Source organism: Platichthys flesus, chromosome 5 (assembly GCF_949316205.1).
Source record: "Platichthys flesus chromosome 5, fPlaFle2.1, whole genome shotgun sequence".
Lineage (NCBI taxonomy): Eukaryota > Metazoa > Chordata > Actinopteri > Pleuronectiformes > Pleuronectidae > Platichthys > Platichthys flesus.
The window spans coordinates 3,128,194-3,146,876 of record NC_084949.1 but is presented as its reverse complement, the minus strand read 5'-3'; the positions used below and the strand labels follow the sequence as shown (position 1 = coordinate 3,146,876).

Below are 18,683 nucleotides of genomic sequence, written 5' to 3'. Positions count from 1 at the left end.
GCGGCCAAGCAAGTGATATTGATGGCTTGGAACAAGGTGTGTGACTGACTGGTGATGCTACTAAAATTCTGCACATCCTCTACCCCTTGATACGAGCAGGCAGAGATTAATCTCCTCCTCAGATCACACTTAACATTCAGCATCCGAGGGCATGTTGCATTCCACTTCATTTCTCACACAGGCCCCACTCAAATCAATCGTATTGCACATAAACATTAGATTATTACTTTTGCATCAGCAGTGGAAGGAGAGGTTGGTGGTTTTCTACAGATGCAAACGTATAGATACAGATACAAAAGTGCACATACAGAATGAGGAACTATGACTAATGAGGGATCCTGGACGTCCCTCTCACTTCACATCCAGTTACGTCTGCTGCCCTCCCCCACCCCCCCCCACACACACACACACTAGCCCCAACCCCCCCAGCAGTGTACCTACAATCTAAAAGTGGTTTGGATGTAGTTCAGCTCAGCACTCCTCTCCATCTCTCTGAGGTAACTGGGGTTGGCGCCCGGGATTGCCCGTCAGATACACCCGCCCTACCTCGCATTAATCCTGGGCTGCTTCTGTGCCGTTGTGGTATGATCCTAAATAATGAGCACGATCTAATAGCTGGCTTTGCTCTTCACCTCCAAAGCCCCTTCAAGGACATCCTATCACTGGTTTTGGCCTCTAGCAATAACTAGGCCTCATCAACCTCCCAGGGACAGGAAAAATCCTAACGATGGAAAGCTGAATGTAATCCACCAGTTTGTAGACTCGTACAAGGGGAGTGTGCTGACCCTGCACCACCCGGTCAATTTGTTTTGTTTAAAACTTGTCAAGAGTTGCTGGTGTAACTGATTCTGATAATGTGGCATTTAGAATGCCACATTATCAGAATCCCCTCTTCTATCCCCTCTTCATCTGCTTCATCTGTTGCACTGACAGCTTTTTGGTCTTTTTTCCCACTTCACATGCCTTTCTATTCATCATCATTATGTTTATGTATTCTCCCTTGGTCTGTCATTCTCTCCAAGGTCTGTCTCGGGCCTAGACAAGGAGCAAGATCTGGTCCACATGGAGGCTCACACACCAGATGGAAGTGAGTGTCTCCTACACACACATGCACATCACAGAGAAGTAATCAACAGGTCTCTATAGGAGTGAAATTCTCCCGGAGTACAGCAGTCGTCCCCGGGGAAACGGCACTGCTCCATCAATAAACCCGGTGGTTGATTCTTGATTAATATGGACTTTCTTCTCCTCCCTTTCACTCGCTAAATGTCAGCTGCATATCTCGCTCCAAGGTCTTCCATAGGTGACAAAGGTGAAACTGTCTATGCCAGCCTGTGATGTTGGAATAGGAGATATAAGCTGAGCTACAAGCCTGGTTTTTTCTCATATAACCACTGTATGATTGACAGGCAGAGATGATTGTGATGATAGTGGTATCTACCCAAACGAATAAGGATAAGGTTCAACAAAGAGAGTACAATTAGTTGGAGAAAATGTCATACTGAATGGATGAGTAAAAGACAAGCTGACATCCAGCGGATTCACAGAGTCTTAACCCCTTGATACACACACTATGCAAACCCCTTCTAAGGCACAACATGGGTCTAAATTGACCCGTATTGACCTACAATGTTATTTCATGCACGGCTGAGTGTTTCTTTGCTTTATTTTTGGAAATCAATTTATTTCATCATTTAATATTCAAAGTATTCATTAAATATCTTGTTTTTGATTACCACAAATCATTATTTTCATTTTATCGTTCTCAATTTATGAACTAAAATATTTTTTGTATTTTTACACCAAGTTTACACACATGGGTCAAATACGACCCGATGGAGTTTTAATTGTAAATATCTTTGCAATAAATTTATTTCATCATTCAGAATTCCAGGAATTCCTCAATTAACTTGTTTTCGCTCATCACAAATTCTTTATTTTCATTTGTCCTTTTTTACTATTTTAATAAAAATAATTTTTGTATCACTACTCTTCAAAGGGAAAACATGGATAAAAAATGTATTCATTTTACATTTCATGCATGGCTGTGCTTCTTTGCTATATCTTTTAAAGTCAATTTATTTTATCATTTAATATTAGAACGTATTCATTAACATATCTTGTTTTTGATTACCACAAATCATTATTTTCATTTTCTCTGTCTTAATTTTTTTTTCTTAATTAGTTTTTGTATTACTACATCAAGTTTACACACATTGGTCATAAATGACCCATGTATGCAAGTGTGAATTTGATAGGAACATTTGATTTGTAAATGTTTGTGGTTAAGAACATGTTTTCACATGGAACACTTGTCAGAACTATTTGTGAGAACTAAACAGGCTGCTTTTGCACATCTGATTCATGTAATTCTTATTTTACAATTGTTTTCCTGGAATTCTGAATGATGAAATAAATGTATTGTAAAGATATTTTCAATTAAACTCCATCGGGTCAGTTTTGACCCATGTTGTGTATCAAATGGTTAAAGTGTCTTCACTTTTTGCAGACTTTATTCTGTTGCCATTTTCACTTTAAATTGATAGAATTACTTTTCTTGCCAATCAGTCAGAAACATGGGGGCTTCAATATTGAGAAGTGGAAAAAAATTTGGAACCACCAGGACTTTTCCTGCAGTTAGCCATCTGGCCAAAATACACTACTGGGCAAGATGGTCCTTGGTCAGAGGGGTGAGCCAATAGTCCCTCGAACAGACTCAGAGGTTGTCTTCAGAAAACCTTCCAGTATTCCAATAATCAGCTATTATGGTACAGTGGTTATACAAAAGTCAGTCTTGACTAAAGGTGTATAGCACCTGTTTGGAGTTTAGCCAATGACTTTATAAGGACTCTGAGAGGATGAGGAAAAAAGTTGGTTTATAAAATTCAATACTTTGCAATCTTCAAACACTACATCCGAACACCACCTGGCTAACACCATCTCCACACTGAAGCATGATTGTGACTACATTATTTGGGGTATGTCTGTCAGTAATAGGGACAGGGAGAAAAGCCAGATCTGAGGAAAGGATAAATGCAACCAAACTCAGAGGGGCAAACGGTAAACTAAAAAAATGTAATCACTGCCAAAGGAGCTTTTACAAGGTTCTGAATACTTTGCCAGAGTTAGTATTCTCTGTTAAATTTAAAACTAAATCCGTAAAACAAAGTCTGCAAAAAGTGAATAGGTCTTAAACTCCTATAATTCATGTAGGGAACATACACTGTTGGATTGAACAGAGAAGATGTTCTTGCTTGGTGCAGCAACATTTCATGCCTCTCATGCATCACATGTGTCCTTCCTTTGTGACAGATGTGCAGTATGTCACATGCAGAGCTCAGATGTGCACCGAGGCCAACAGGAACTACCCGTTCCTTGAATACATCGACATCAGCTCTTTGGTGGTCCAGGACGACTACATATTCATACAGGTGAGGTTCAACCGCATGCACAACATGGTGCTTGATGGATTATACTATGCAAACATTAATTAAGTAGCAATACTGAGTCAAATTTATACTATATCCTGGGGAAGATTTTTTTTTAGCTATTTTGTATGAAATGTGGGTGAGGATTTAATCAATGTCAGGACTTATGTTGCAGAGTCATAATTTTCTGAGCCATCTTAAGATACTTCTGAACCATTAAGGGACATAAGCAGTAGCTATGAACAGCTTCAAATCATTCTAGTTAACATATCAATGTATATATATTAATACACCAGGCTGCTTGCATTTAGTTGAATGGAGCCCTATTGAGCTCTAGCCCCACAATGTTCATGGGGTAAGAAAAAAAAGGCAAATTTCTTTATGATTTTAGTAGATCTAGTTATAGATCTAGTGAGATTTCCATCACACACAGGTATTGTTCAGATCATTTATAATTAATGAATGAAACATTCATTATAATAAGTAATTATTAAAGGGGTTTTAATATAAGACAATATTTTTTGGGTTGATCCTTTTTTGCTACTACTTTTAACATGACTGCCACGGAATCAGGTTCCAAGTACAATATCTCTGTTTGCTTACCAAAAAAAGAAAAATGTAAAAAAATGTTTTATAATGTTTGCTTTAACCTCAGCTGAACACTTTAGTTTTGTTTTTTAGTAAAGCCAGGCGTGCTTTTAATTATCATTCTAGCAACTGCCCAGTGTGTCATATTAATCATGATTTGTGAGACAGAAAAATCTGAAATGGTAATGTCCTGAGTTCCAAGTAACACAGATGCAATTTATGGAGTTGTATTTAAATTTTCTCTGCAGCCTGGATATTATTTACTTTGACATTGTGTAAATTAGGTTTCATACATTTAAAAGTTAACAGGGAAAGTCAGAGTAATTACGCAACTAGTCCACAAAAACACCAATTTCATTCAAGTGTACCTTGAGAAACTGTTATGGTGCTCGATGTCTGTTAAAGGTGCAGCACCCATGTTTGAGTAGGGAGTATGCAGTTATGTTTTCTGTTCATCTCTTCATCATTTCAAAATGTGTTTTCTTGCAAAGGCAAATATGGTAAAACACAGACTACAAATACCTTCACTGTTTCCACAACAGGCTACTCTTAAACTGGTATTTGACAGAGCTGCATGGTCTGACTAGATTTGATTAACTGAAACAGACATGCACTGAAATCCTTGGCAGTTTCTACTGAAGAGGTGTATGTGTGAATGCAAATGTCCAAGATCCTCCAAACATTCTCACATCAGCACGTCTGGACTTTCTGCAGACTTTACACTTGGGGGCCAGGTGGAGAAAGTCCAGACGTGCTGATGTGAGAACAGAGCAGTAGATACCCCGCTTGATTCACGACAGCGAGTGTGAGGGTGTTGATCTCTCAATCACGTGATAGACGCAAAACCGAAAATAAAAAAAAAGACAAAGGTGTCAAGAGCTGACCCAGAGTTTGATGTGCTGTCAACAAAGTCACATGATCTCCGTGGTGGAATTAATAAGTTACCTCCTGCCTCTGTCTGCTGCACAACCCCTTGCCTGAATCCTGCATATTATTTGCTGTTGTTTAGAATGCATCTGAGCAGAGAACCCACTGCTGCCTTGTGGATGTGTGAAAGACAAACTGTGGAGAAAGCCTGGACCCATTTCTCTAAAGATCTTCCACAAGACATGTCTCAAAACGTCTTTAGTAATCGTTATTTATAAAATCCTCTGCAACTTTGTCCCCTTGACTCTCCACAACACCAAGCATTGTGATCTGACATCAGTCTTTGCTAGACCAAATCACTGAGCTTTGTCACAAATGTACCGGTATGAGATCAAATATAGCAATAATAAGTTAAGGTCATCACATAAATAAATTCTACATTTAATAGTATTTTCTGTTGTTGTAGATTTTAAAATGTTCTCCTCTAGATGCTTGATGCCATCTACGGGCACGTCCTTCCTTCGAAAGCCTCACTGCCCTTGGCAGTACATTAGATTAAGAAATAGAGTTGTTCTCCAAAGATCCTTCAATCATGTTTGACCTCTCTGAAGTCTTTCAACTAAACTCACAAGCACCCAACCTAAACCTCCCCCTCAATTCGAGAACCTCCACAATTTAACACATATGCGTTACAGGCGAAAGATTCTGAAAGGGGCGGGGGGGGAAATCAATCATACCAATTCCTTTTAAAGTTCAAACCGCCTTTGGTTACCCCCTCATCGATCTCCTGCTCCTTCACTCAATTGTATGTGGGTCTGTTCCGCAGTGCCTACTGCTAGGCCTCTGTATTTCCCCCCTGAGCATGATTTCTCTCTTCCGAGTCATTCAGAGAACTTATGAGATCAGTGAAAGAGTATGTCATGTCATACAACATTAATGGTGATATTGCTTCTCTTTGGTAGAGAGACAAGTTTGATTTGAATGTTTTCCTCAAAAGGTTTTTTTACATTACATTACATTACATGTCATTTAGCTGACGCTTTTGTCCAAAGCGACTTACATTTTTAGAACACTCAACATTTTTTATGAGGGGCGTTGTTTTTGTTACTGAAATGGGTGAACTGTGGCGTATGAAGTTGCATTATCACTAGGCTAGTGTGTGTGTGTGTGTGTGTGTGTGTGTGTGTGTGTGTGTGTGTGTGTGTGGTTGTGCTAGGCTTCCATAGCCCCGAGGCTAATGACAATTCTTCAGCAGTCCCCCTCCCTGTGTTTTCTTGCTGCATAAGCTAACAACCAACAGCATAGAGTGTTTGCAAAGGGTCCAGATCATTAAGGATGACTATTTTTCCTCCACAGCAGATGAGGCTCTGTTAGGCAACATAAAGATTTCTCTTGACAGAGCGTAATGAGACTATTGATTGGCCTACGAGATATTTACCAAAGTCCACTTGGAAACCAAGTGCATCGACACCTGAGGAGGACAGGATCCTCTGAATGCAGGAGGAGGGCCCAGGGCAAATAAAAAAGTAAAAAAATAAAAAGTTAAAAATATCATAGGGCACCTTGAAAAGCAGCAGGACACAGAGAGGTGGATTGATGTACACTTTCACCTGCAGATCTCCATCACAGCCGTGCTAAGAGACACTGTGGAAATATAATGTCGCCAAAAGCATTTGAAATTTAACCCAGAGCTCCAGATAATAAAGGGGGAGAAACACTGCAGTATAAGCAATTAATTGTACTTGATGTGTTCTTTGTGTAGGTTCCGACATCGGGTCGAGCCAACTATTATGTGTCCTACAAAAGAGACTCGTTTATACAAATTAAACTGCCAAAATATTCCCTGCCTAAGGTAAGTTGCAGCAAAATTTGCTTGACGAATACTTTGAATTATCATGTCTTTTATTAATACAGTTTTTACATTTTATGACTCACACAAATTTGGATTTCAAAAGTCTGTGAATTGAATTGTTTAAAATTTTTCATCTAGTCAAAAGCATTTGAATTTGATACTGTCGTGGGAAAAATGCTATGTAGGCTGGTTAAAAACAATAAATCAGGTCCTGGGCATGTCACCAGTTCTTTTTTGTAGAATTTGTTTTTCCTCAAAAGATGGAAAACTTCTAAAGTCATACTTCTAGTAGAATGACATTCAGAGCGAGCCCCGGAGTAAGCTATACCTTACCGTATATCACCAACCATTTATATTCGCACCACAGCATTGATCTCATGACCAGTCCCACAGGGTGAGCATGTTCTAATCTGTCACCTCCCCACCTCCAGTCATAACTCCTCTTCATCTCTCCCGCTCATTGATAGGATTTACACATTGTCAGCACTGATGAGAAGCAGGTATTTGCGGCGGTGCAGGAGTGGAACCAGAACGACACCTACAACCTCTACCTGTCGGACACCAGAGGGATCTACTTCACCTTGGCCATGGAAAATGTTAAAACCACGAAGGGTATCGGAGGGAACCAGATGCTGGACCTGTATGAGGTAGGTACTTGCGGAAATTGGTTACCCTGCGGGGATGAATACACTGAGGTTTCATCGGCTGAATCTATGGGAAGTTACAGGGACTATTACTCCCTCACTGCCTCATAAGATGTGCAGTAAAGTACAGATACATATACTGTATGTACCAAACACAATCATGGGAGCAAAAGTTGTATTTTGTCTTTGTAAGCTTGTGGTTAATTACGCAATAAATTCAGATTTTTATGTCCCATTGCACAAAATGAGAATGTAGTGCATTACTTGGGCTGTTAATCGATACCAGTGACCCAACATTTAGTTTCATGCGGCAACATTATCTGGCTTCTGTAACTCTGCAGTATGACCCTGTTTGGAACAAGGACGCTGCAACCTCACATTTTCAAAACCCACCTCTGATCCGAATATGAGCCAAATATTAGCCTGTAAATAAAAAACCCTAACATGGAATTCGGAGCCTGCTTGTTTCTAAAGTTGAATGTCAGGTATTTTAAAGGGTTCCACAAAACTTTACTTTGGGCATCAAACAGGCAGACCAAGTTATTATCAAGCTCCACAATGGGAGATGGACAATAAAGACTTTGGGGTTTTGTGATCCATTTAAGGGATTTAGGTCAGGGTATTTACAATTAGATGTAATTATTGTCAACCTGGCGCTGCGTGAGTGGCAGCCTGTTACAGTAGCTCTCACTTTTCGAACCTCTTTTTAGTGTGTAAATAGTGTTTTTAGTGTATTTTTCTTGTTGTTTTTTTACCACATTGACACTTTAAGCAAGTGCGCAGCTATGGATGTTCACTTTTTAACATTCGTAGTTTGCTCCTTGCTGTTTTCGGCACTTTTTGGTGTGGCTGTGGGGAACCCATTCAACCACGGCTCCATTGTTTACACCCGTGACCAGCTGTTTGGCCTGCGCCACACACCCCTTCTCTGCGCGGAGCAGCCGGAGATCCTCGAGGAGTTACGGAGGAGGAGAAGAGGATGCAGAGCGGGAGTGAAGCGCAGGGAGCGGAAAAGACGGTTTAAACCATGTTTACCGTCTGTCATCATGGGGAATGTAAGATCTCTACCTAACAAGATGGAAGAGTTGACGGCGCTGACCCGACTGCAGAGGGAATACAGGGAATGCAGCCTCATGTGCTTCACAGAGACGTGGCTGACTGAACTTTCTCCGGACTCACACGTAAATCTGGACGGCTTCCAACTCGTACGAGCGGACCGAAAAGCAACGGAGTGCGGTAAGAAGAAAGGAGGGGGGATCGCTGTGTTGGTTAACGATAGATGGTGCCACCCAGGACACATCAGCGTGAAGGAGATACTCTGCACCAGAGATTTGGAGCTGTTAGCGGTCAGCATGCGGCCATACTATCTCCCGAGGGAGTTTTCACATGTTATTGTTGTGACTGTGTACATCCCACCCTCGGCGGTCGCTGCTGTAGCTTCAGATCGGATCCACACAGTCATCTCGCATCTTCAAAGCCAGCACCCCCAAGCCCTCCTCCTCATCTCCGGTGACTTCAACCATGCCCCTCTGTCCTCTACTCTTCCCACCTTCACCCAGTACGTGAACTGCCACACTAGAGAAAATAAAACTTTGGACCTACTGTATGCAAACATCAAGGATGCATACACCTCATCCCCCCTCCCCCCGCTTGGTCGCTCGGATCACAACCTCGTTCACCTCGTCACGGACTACACCCAGTGCTAGGCTCAGAGACTGCTTCGAGACTACAGACTGGGATGCACTCTGCAGCCCCCACGGCACTGATATTGACAGCATGACCCACCCATCACAGATTATATTAACTTCTGCGAGGAGAACATTGTGCCCTCCAAGCTGGTACGGTGTTTTCCCAACAACAAACCCTGGGTGACCCCCGAGATAAAGACCCTGCTGAACGAGAAGAAGAGGGTCTTCAGTTCGGGGGACAAAGAGGAGCTGCGCAGAGTCCAGAAGGAACTCCGGCTGATGATTAGGAAGGGGAAGGACAGCTACAGGAAGAAACTGGAGAAGCGGCTGGAGCAGAACAACGCCAGGGACGTCTGGAGAGGGCTGCAGACCATCGCAGGCCACGGAAAAGGTGTGGGAAGACAACAACCCAGCGGGGACAAGGACTGGGCGGATGAACTGAATCTGTTCTTCAATAGATTTGATCACCCCCCCCCCTGCCCCCTCTTCACACCTATCCTGGGCAGCCCCCCCTCCCCCTCCCCTCCTCAGCCTGCCACCTTCGACACCTGTCCCCCACCAGCCCACCCCCACCCCATCTCCAGATCATCATTCCCCCTTGAGACTCTCACCACTCCTCACCCCTTCACCCCCACCCCAGTCATCCTCCACCCCCCTCTCTATAACTGATGATCAGGTGAGAAGCCAACTTAAGAAGATCAAGGCAAGGAAGGCCCCGGGCCCGGATGGTATCAGCCCAAGACTGCTCAAGGACTGTGCTGACCAGCTCTGTGGTGTGATCAGGCTTTTGTTCAATCTAAGCCTGAGCCTGGAGAAAGTCCCAGCCCTTTGGAAGACCTCCTGTGTGGTCCCGGTGCCGAAGACGCCGCGCCCCAAGGAGCCAAACCACTTCAGGCCAGTTGCCTTGACTTCTCACTTGATGAAGACTATGGAGAGGATTATCCTGAGACACCTACGACTACTGGTGGGCACACAGCTGGACCCCCTGCAGTTTGCTTACCAGCCTGGGATTGGGGTGGACGACTCAGTTACCTACCTGCTGCATAGATCCCTGCTATACCTGAAGGACAGCAGAAACACTGTGAGGGTCATGTTTTTTGACTTCTCAAGTGCATTCAACTCCATCCAGCCTTCACTGCTTAAAGTGAAGATGGAGAACGTGGGAGTGGACCAACACCTGGCTGCATGGACAATGGACTATCTCACCAAGAGACCACAGTATGTGAGGCTCCATCACTGTGTGTCTGACGTGGTGCTCTGCAGCACAGGTGCCCCTCAGGGTACGGTGCTCTCCCCTTTCCTCTTCACCCTCTACACCTCCGACTTCACCCACAACACCACACACTGCCACATCCAGAAGTTCTCTGATGACACAGCCATCGTTGGATGTGTTCCTGAGGGAAATGACCTGGAGTACAGGGCGGTCATCACAGACTTCGTCAGCTGGAGTGAGCTGAACCAGCTTCAGCTGAACACCAGCAAGACGAAGGAGATGATCGTGAACTTCCGGAAAAAAGCATCAAACTTAACACCAGTGAACATCCAGGGATTGGACATAGAGGTGGTGAAGAACTACAAATTCCTGGGTGTTCACCTCAACAACAAACTGGACTGGTCGGACAACACACATGCCCTCTATAAGAAGGGCCAGAGCCGCCTTCATCTGCTGAGGAGGCTGAGGTCTTTCGGAGTGTGCAGGGCTCTCCTCAGGACTTTTTATGACTCTGTGGTGGCCTCAGCCATCTTCTACGCTGTGGTCTGCTGGAGGGGGGGTAGCACGGACAGAGACAGGAACAGGCTCAACAGACTGATAAGAAGAGCGAGCTCTGTCCTGTGCTGTCCTCTGGACTCCATTGAGGAAGTGGGGGACAGAAGAATGTTAGCCAAGCTGGCGTCCATCATGGGCAACACCTCTCACCCCCTGCATGACATTGTGGGGTCCCAGAGCAGCTCCTTCAGCAGCAGACTGTTACACCCACGGTGTAAGAAGGAGAGGTTCCGCAGGTCCTTCATCCCGGCTGCAGTCAGGCTCTACAACACCAGCACCACCTGATAATGTTGTAGTCCCTGTCTATCTATCTTTTTCTCCACAAAACCTCTCACATCATAATATTCAACACTTAACATCTATATCTATATCATGGTCATTTAAAATGGTTACAGTGCAATATTCATATTTCCAGTATGCTATCTTGTAGTATTATTTATATTATGGTCACTTACTTTCTAATTATTTTTAATTATTTTCTGTATCATGGTCACTACTGTTTCATATTTTTCTATTTTCATTACAATAACACTTAACATCATTCCACTTTATCCCCAGCACCTGCTTTTTGTACAGTGTCTGTTTTTGCAGGTTGTTTGTTTTCATACTCCTATTATGTGTAGTTTTAGAAGTGTACTTTTTTTTCCTTTTACAGTGCTTCGACACTGTTACTTTAATTCTGTTTTTCTATCACTGCTGTAACAAGTGAATTTCCCCATTGTGTGGATAAATAAAGAAATCTAATCTAATTCATTAATATAGTGAATAAAATGCAAAAATAGAATTAACTGGTGTTTCTGTGGAATGTCTCATCTAGTTAGCTGGACGGTGGACCCGAAACTTATTTTTGTTTCTTTACTATTTTTTAGCATTACTAGCATTTAAATAGAATTATCAAATATATGATATATGATAGATGATCTGCTGGTGATCAAATCTGATCTGACCTTCAGGTATTATTTCATACTACTTGATTGGTTTAACACTCTTTAAGCACTTCATTAGGACAGTGGGTATAGGGCTCCCTTTGCTCTCAGCCAGTTCACTGGGTTCCAGATGGTGGACATTTTGGAGATTCTTCTCCATGTGGTCTAGTGGCAAAAACTTGGACTATGGCCAGAGAAGGTCTCTGGTTCGTCTCTGGTTCGACTCCACGGAGAGACAACAAAAGATGAACCTGGATTGATCTGTCCAAAAATCCAAGAGGATTCTCCCTACCCTTTCTAGTGCCCCTGAGCAAGGCACCTTACTCCCCCAACATCTGCTCCCCGAGTGCCGTACATGGTTGCTCACTGCTCTGTGTGTCCTGCACCAGATGGGTCAAAAGCAGAGATTAAATTTCCCTACCTGCAAGAGTGTGCCTTTGCATGTCTGTGCAAGTGTTTGGGACTAATAAATGCATCTTAATCTTAATCTTAATCATAACTACATCTCAACATCTCAGCTGCCAAGCTCCTGTATTACCAAAGGTGCTTTTTTTGGTTTCAGGTCTGGTTAGTAAGGGGTAGCACTGAATTTTACTGAACTCACTGTCATGGTCAGGATACCCGTTTGAGGGCAAACCTTGCTTGACCGTTGTTTGGTGATGTGCGGGTTGTGTGTTGATGTATTAACAGACCTTTAATTCTTGAATCGAAGTTGATATAAGCAAAATGGGAATTAACCAAACCATTAAAGTTTTGGGTCCTCAAATCAGAAGAATGAGCTGGAAACACTAAAACGCTCTGTAGAGCTGAAGGGAACTGCTGAGTCTGGTGATGATTTTCAATTTAATATTCATGTTGACTACTACTAGCCCCGTCCATTTGATTTAGAGTTAACATTGACTAAGCATGTGAGAGTCATATATTTGTCCATAATACAACAGGTATTGTTGTTGCTTTACATGCAGAACTGCTGTAGAGTCTGTGTTACAGGAGGTGCTTGTGTATCTCCTTGACAGCAGACACACAGTATAACGAGCATGCTTAATGGGGCTCATTGCCTTGCACCTCTGGACTTGTAATGACCTTGTTAGCTTACTGGCTAGATATTGTATGTGTTCGCATTAGCATTCATGGCAGGGAGGTAGAATTCCCTCCTTCTCCACTCCCTGGTGAATCCAGTTTATCACACCCACACTGGCAGGTGTGACTGAGAGAGTGAAAGAAGTGAGATATTGGCCAGCAGCAGTGGCACTGGTGAAGTAATTAACAGTGCCATTACTTCTTCTGCACAGCATGGTGTGTGTGTGTGTGTGTGTGTGTGTGTGGGTGGCTGTGTGCAGCTCCTGTTACCACGCCGCAGTAGTTAAGGCATTTCAGCATGCAGTATGAGATGATAAGGCAATTTAATTGCATTTGTCATATGGTCACAGCTCTGTTCTTGATCTGAGGCTGAACAACAGCCAGATGATACACTGCTGCGTCTGATCCACCCGGCACATTACACACGGGAAGATGGAACTCATCCCATTTATTGCTGTTAGACCCTGAAAAACTGCACTTCACAGACCTAATGTTCCAAAGACAAGGCACGGCTCAAGGCAGACCAGAGGGGAATCAGCAAAGTATGTGAAAGTGGTTTTGTTCTTCCACTTAGTTGTCATGTATGTTCCCAGAAGGCCCCTGGTCCCTTTGCGCCCCCCCCCCCCCCCCCCCCTGAAAATGAATAGTGCTATTCCCACTCAGAAAATTTGACAACTATTTTCTAAATTTGTGGGGATTATTTCAGTTGTTAATCACATTGTATGAGGGCAATTTCTGTAATCACACGCCTTTGTTGTGGAAGCTAATTTTCTGTTGACATCAGGGCTCTACATCACCCACTTAACTTTCCCTCAGTCTGACAGTTGATTTAGCAGGTGGCTGTCTGACAATTATCCCTCTGATTGGCTTGAATTCACTCTATCAACACTTATTTCCCTGTCTCTCATCTCACCGTCGACAGCTCTGAGTGATTGACTGAATGATGATCTTGATGATGCTGATGCTCATGACAATTTGTCCCTCCATGTTTGTGTTTTACTGCAAGAAATCCTAAATCCAGAGCTATGTTTTAATAATTAACCCATTTAATATATTGTGGAATGTAAAATTGCCTCACATTAAATAATTGGCAATCCCCTGCGGATCCATAAAATCACTCTATACCTTCTATGAATTGCAGCCTTTTCAGATAAATTGACAGCAATGTTTTAATTTATTGCATTTATTGCAACGTTTGAATGTGGTCTGATTCTCCCATGGGATCATTTCCTTAAGTCATGAAAATCATAGGTTTTTAAATTAGAAGATGGTTTATGGTGATTGTATAGATGCTGGCAAATGTTATTCTGACGTATAAATCTACTTAACTCGCACTTCGCACAGCACTACTCTACTCTTTCAAAACTCTCTCTTTTTTACGTAGGCTCTTCGGTCTGGTTTTAAGGTCTCCAAATGTTGCTTGCATCATCATTTCAATTATTTATGGCATTTTTCAGGAAAATAACTGCCTACACAGCACCAAACAGACGACAGTGTTAAAAGAGCCACATTTGCCATGTTTTTCTGCTGCTTTGTTTTTGTTGGAGGTGACGGATTCTTGCCACGTCAGTACTTCTTTAAGGCAGACTGTACATTACAAGGACAAGACGACCAGGACTAGCTACATAGTATGCTAACTTAATTAGGTGAAGTGGGGAATAAACCAACATAAACAGAGTTTACATACCTAAAATAGCGTTTATGCACCTTTTTAAAGGTGGTTTACTTATTTGTTTCTGTCCAGGTTTTAAAAGTTTGAGTTAAATTCAACAAAAGGTTTACTGAGCATTAAATGACAGTCCCAATCACAACCTCCCCTTGCCCCTGCCCCTTCTCACTGTTGCTTGGCACCCGTCCCATGCTCTCTTCTCTCTCGCTGCTTGCAAACTCTCAAAGTCAAGTCTCTCTTACAAACTGACTGAGTTTCTGTGGGTCCCTCTATGCTGCATGAAGGGGCTCATGTGATAAAGCAGCTCATCAGAACGGGAGAAAAGAAGGACTTTCCCCTTTTAACAGAGAGAATACTGCAGCGATCTGATAGGCCTGTTGTTTCTAGCGCCAGTAATGTCATTCAAGATTTTGTGCAGATGCATTTAAACGCACAGTCACAGGGAGAAAAAAATACAGGGATAACATTATAGGCAGCAAATGGTCAATGATGGTCACTTGTTTTTCAGTAAGTAAGGTTATCAACATGTCTGTGTACATTGTGATGAGCTCAGTCAGTGTCACACCCCGCCTCGGGTGAAGGTAATGTAACCTTAAAAAGACTGGACTTTCAAACCCAAAGATGGCAAGGCACACAGTTGCAAATTGGTTTATAACAACATTTATTCTCCCAAAGTGTCAAAATAAGTGCACAACATACATAGGAGGCCAAAACCCAAACATCTGCAAATAGTCAAATAAAAATATATTCAAAACCAATTCCACAATCAAATAATTCCATCAATTCAAATAATCAATAATCAAATATTCTCTATAATAAATCAAAGCATATTCAAAATCAATTACCGGTACTTCAAATAATCAAATAATCCATTAGCAAAATAAATGCAAATTAAACTCAATTACAACATAATAGAATAATCACCTCAGTAGATATTCCGTGGAGAGCTGAGCACCCTGCACAACACCGACAACCTCCTCCGGCAACAGCATGCAGCAGACTGTCAGAAGGACAGCAGCTCACCCTTTATATACCCCATGGCCCCTCCCACTAGACAGGCCCAATCAACAGGGGGATTATAATACTGAGCATTTTGCCAACCAACCATGAATACACTCATCAAAAAATACAGCATGCATGTTAATGTTACTTTCATTTAGCAGATTAGTGATTTTCACTAGTACATTTAAAATTGTCACTCATTAATGTCCAATGTCAAGGTCCAGTGTCCCCCTTTGACACAAGGGAAAATGGTTTGGCCCAAACATGGCCAATCAGTCCAATCAGTTGCAGCAGGTATTTCCTGACACCATATTTAAAGCCCTCAGCCCCACCCTGACTCTTTTAGTCTGCAGTACAGAGCCGTGGTGAGCGGGTAAGATTGTTTGTGAGTGTTTGAACAAAGAGAATGTATGCTTGAGGGCCTTGCCGCTCACACCATCCATCAATGCGCGCCGCCGACAGGCAGCCAAACAGGGACAGTGGTCTAAACTGTCACATCACCTCCCTCCTCTCCAGGAACTGCAAGTTCAGGCAGGCGGGACAGGTAATCGGCAAGCAAGTTTGTTTTTCCAGCTCTGTGAGTAATATTGAAGCAATATGGCTGTAATGCCAAGTACCATCTGGTGACACGGGAGTTCTTATCCCTCATGGAGTTGATCCAGCTCAATGCCCGGTGGTCCGTTTCCAAATCAAAGGTCCTTCCAAGAAGATAATACTGAAGGCTGTCCAATGCCCACTTGATTGCAAGACATTCCTTTTCAATGGCAGAGTACCTAGTTTCTCTGGGATGCAGTTTACGGCTCAAATAGAGAATAGGGCATTCCTCACCCTCCTTTCCTTGTGCTAGGACGGCTCCAAGGCCCACACCAGAAGCATCGACTTGAACAAGGAATCTTTGGTTAAAGTCAGGACTTTGCAAGACCGGGGAAGAGCACATGATGGCTTTGACATTGGAGAAGGCAGTTTCACATCTGTCTGACCATTTCACTGGATTTGGGGCTGCCTTGGTAGTCAGATCTATAAGAGGAGCTGTGATGGTAGAGAAATGTGGCACAAATCTCCTGTACCACCCAGAAAGCCCCAAGAATGACCGGACTTGCTTCTTTGTCCGTGGTCTAGGACTGTCTCGGATTGCCTTCACCTTGTCCACCTGAGGACGTATTTGGCCATTGCCGAGATGGTAGCCCAGATAGCAAACCTCCGTTTTGGCCCACTCACATTTCTGGGTGTTAAGTGTGAGGCCAGCGGAATGGATCCGGAACAGGATCTGATGCAGGTGAATAAGATGGTCTTCCCAGGAAGTACTAAAGACCACCACGTCATCAAGATACGCCGCAGAAAACTGGGCACATCCCTGCAGAACTCGATCCATAAGCCGCTGAAAAGTGGCAGGGGCTCCATGGAGTCCGAACGGCATGACTGTGTAATGATAGAGACCCTCTGGGCCACGGAAGGCAGTGTACTCCCTTGATTCCTTCTCCAAAGGCACTTGCCAATATCCTTTACACAGGTCAAGGGTGGTAATGAACACAGCTTTGCCAAGTTTCTCAAGGAGTTCATCAATTCGTGGCATAGGATAAGCATCAAATTTAGAAACCTCATTCACTTTTCGTAGGTCATTACAGAGTCGTATAGTGTTGTCTTTCTTTGGAACAAGAACAATGGGATTACACCACTCACTGTCTGAGGGTTCGATCACTCCTAGATCCAGCATGGTTTGTATCTCATTGTTGAGGGGTTCCGTCATTCGCTCAGGCACCCTGTATGGGCGTTGACGGATAGGGGTAGGGTTCTTTAACCGAATGACATGCTCGATTAATGGAGTTTTCCCGGGCTTTCCACTGAAAAGGTCTGGGAACTCCTCACACACCTGCAAGAGTTCAAGGGCTGGTTGTGCAGGCAAGTGACTCACGTCAGGTTGCTGTGATGTAGTAAGCATGGCTAGATCTGTATCCTCTTCGGCATCCTCCATTCCCACTTCCCGTGCCAGCATCCCCTTTTCCACAAGTTCTGGACTGTCCTGGACGTCAGTTCCTTCCACAGATCCTTTCCTCTCCTTCCATTCCTTTAGAAGGTTGATGTGGTATACCTGGGATGCCTTTCCTTTGTCCGGATGAGAGATCTCATAAGTGACAGGTCCAACTTGTCTGGCAACGGAGTAAGGACCTTGCCATTGGGCTAGCAACTTATGGCTGGAGGTTGGAAGCAAGAGGATGACCTTTTGACCTGGCCGTAGCACCCTGTGTCGTGCTTTTTGGTCATACCAGGTCTTCTGCTTCAGCTGGGCCTTTCCAAGATTCAGTTTTGCCTCAGCTCGGTATTGTTCTAGTCTGTCTCGCATCTGCAGCACATAAGAAAGCACACCCTGTGGCGCGGGTGGTTTGGACTCACAGGATTTCTTCAAGAGATCCAAAGGACCTTGAATAGGGAACCCATACATTAGTTCGAAGGGCGAAAATCCGGTAGAGGCTTGAGGTACTTCACGATAAGCAAAGAGCACAAAGGGAAGCCATTTATCCCAGTCTCGACCGGTGTCGCCTACGAATTTGCGTAGCATGGACTTCAGTGTTTGGTTAAATCTTTCCACCAAACCATCAGTTTGTGGATGATAGGGGGTTGTGCGAATGCCAGTAATGCCAAGTTGTTTGTGAAGCTGCTTCATAAGCTTGGAAGTGAAGTTTGTGCCTTGGTCCGTAATTATCTCATCTGGAATTCCAACTCGTGAGAAGAACTGGACAAGTGAACTAATGATTTTAGGTGTCTTGATACTCCTCAGTGGGAAGGCCTCTGGAAACCTGTTTGCGTAGTCACAGAGGACAAGGATATATTCATGGCCTGCACTGCTCTTTTCCAGTGGTCCGACGATATCTATTGCAATCCTCCGGAAAGGAACATCAATGAGGGGAAGAGGTAGTAGTGGAGCTCTCTCAGGTCGTCTCGGAGAAGTCTTCTGGCACTGCGGACAAGTTTGACAGTACTCAATGACATCTTTGACCATTAAAGGCCAAAATAAGCGAGCTTTGACTCGAGCCAGAGTCTTTTCTTGCCCAAGATGACCAGCCCAGGGTATGGAATCAGCCAGATGGAGTACAAGAGGCCGAATACAAGTTGGAACAACCAAGCGATTCTCTGGCTGACCTGCTGTATACAGGACTCCATCCTCCAGGAGGT

At 43.5% G+C, this 18,683-nt stretch overlaps 1 protein-coding gene across 1 annotated transcript in view; it reads left to right on the top strand.

Moving 5' to 3' along the window:
• The window catches only part of sorcs3a (sortilin related VPS10 domain containing receptor 3a), a 213,733-nt gene that overhangs the window by 152,988 nt on the left and 42,062 nt on the right, over positions 1 to 18,683 (top strand). Inside the window, exons 6-9 of the mRNA XM_062388838.1 lie at positions 1,023 to 1,087; positions 3,313 to 3,431; positions 6,646 to 6,735; positions 7,203 to 7,382. Of these exons, the coding sequence (XP_062244822.1) occupies positions 1,023 to 1,087; positions 3,313 to 3,431; positions 6,646 to 6,735; positions 7,203 to 7,382 (454 nt within the window). The remainder of the gene's footprint in view (positions 1 to 1,022; positions 1,088 to 3,312; positions 3,432 to 6,645; positions 6,736 to 7,202; positions 7,383 to 18,683) is intronic.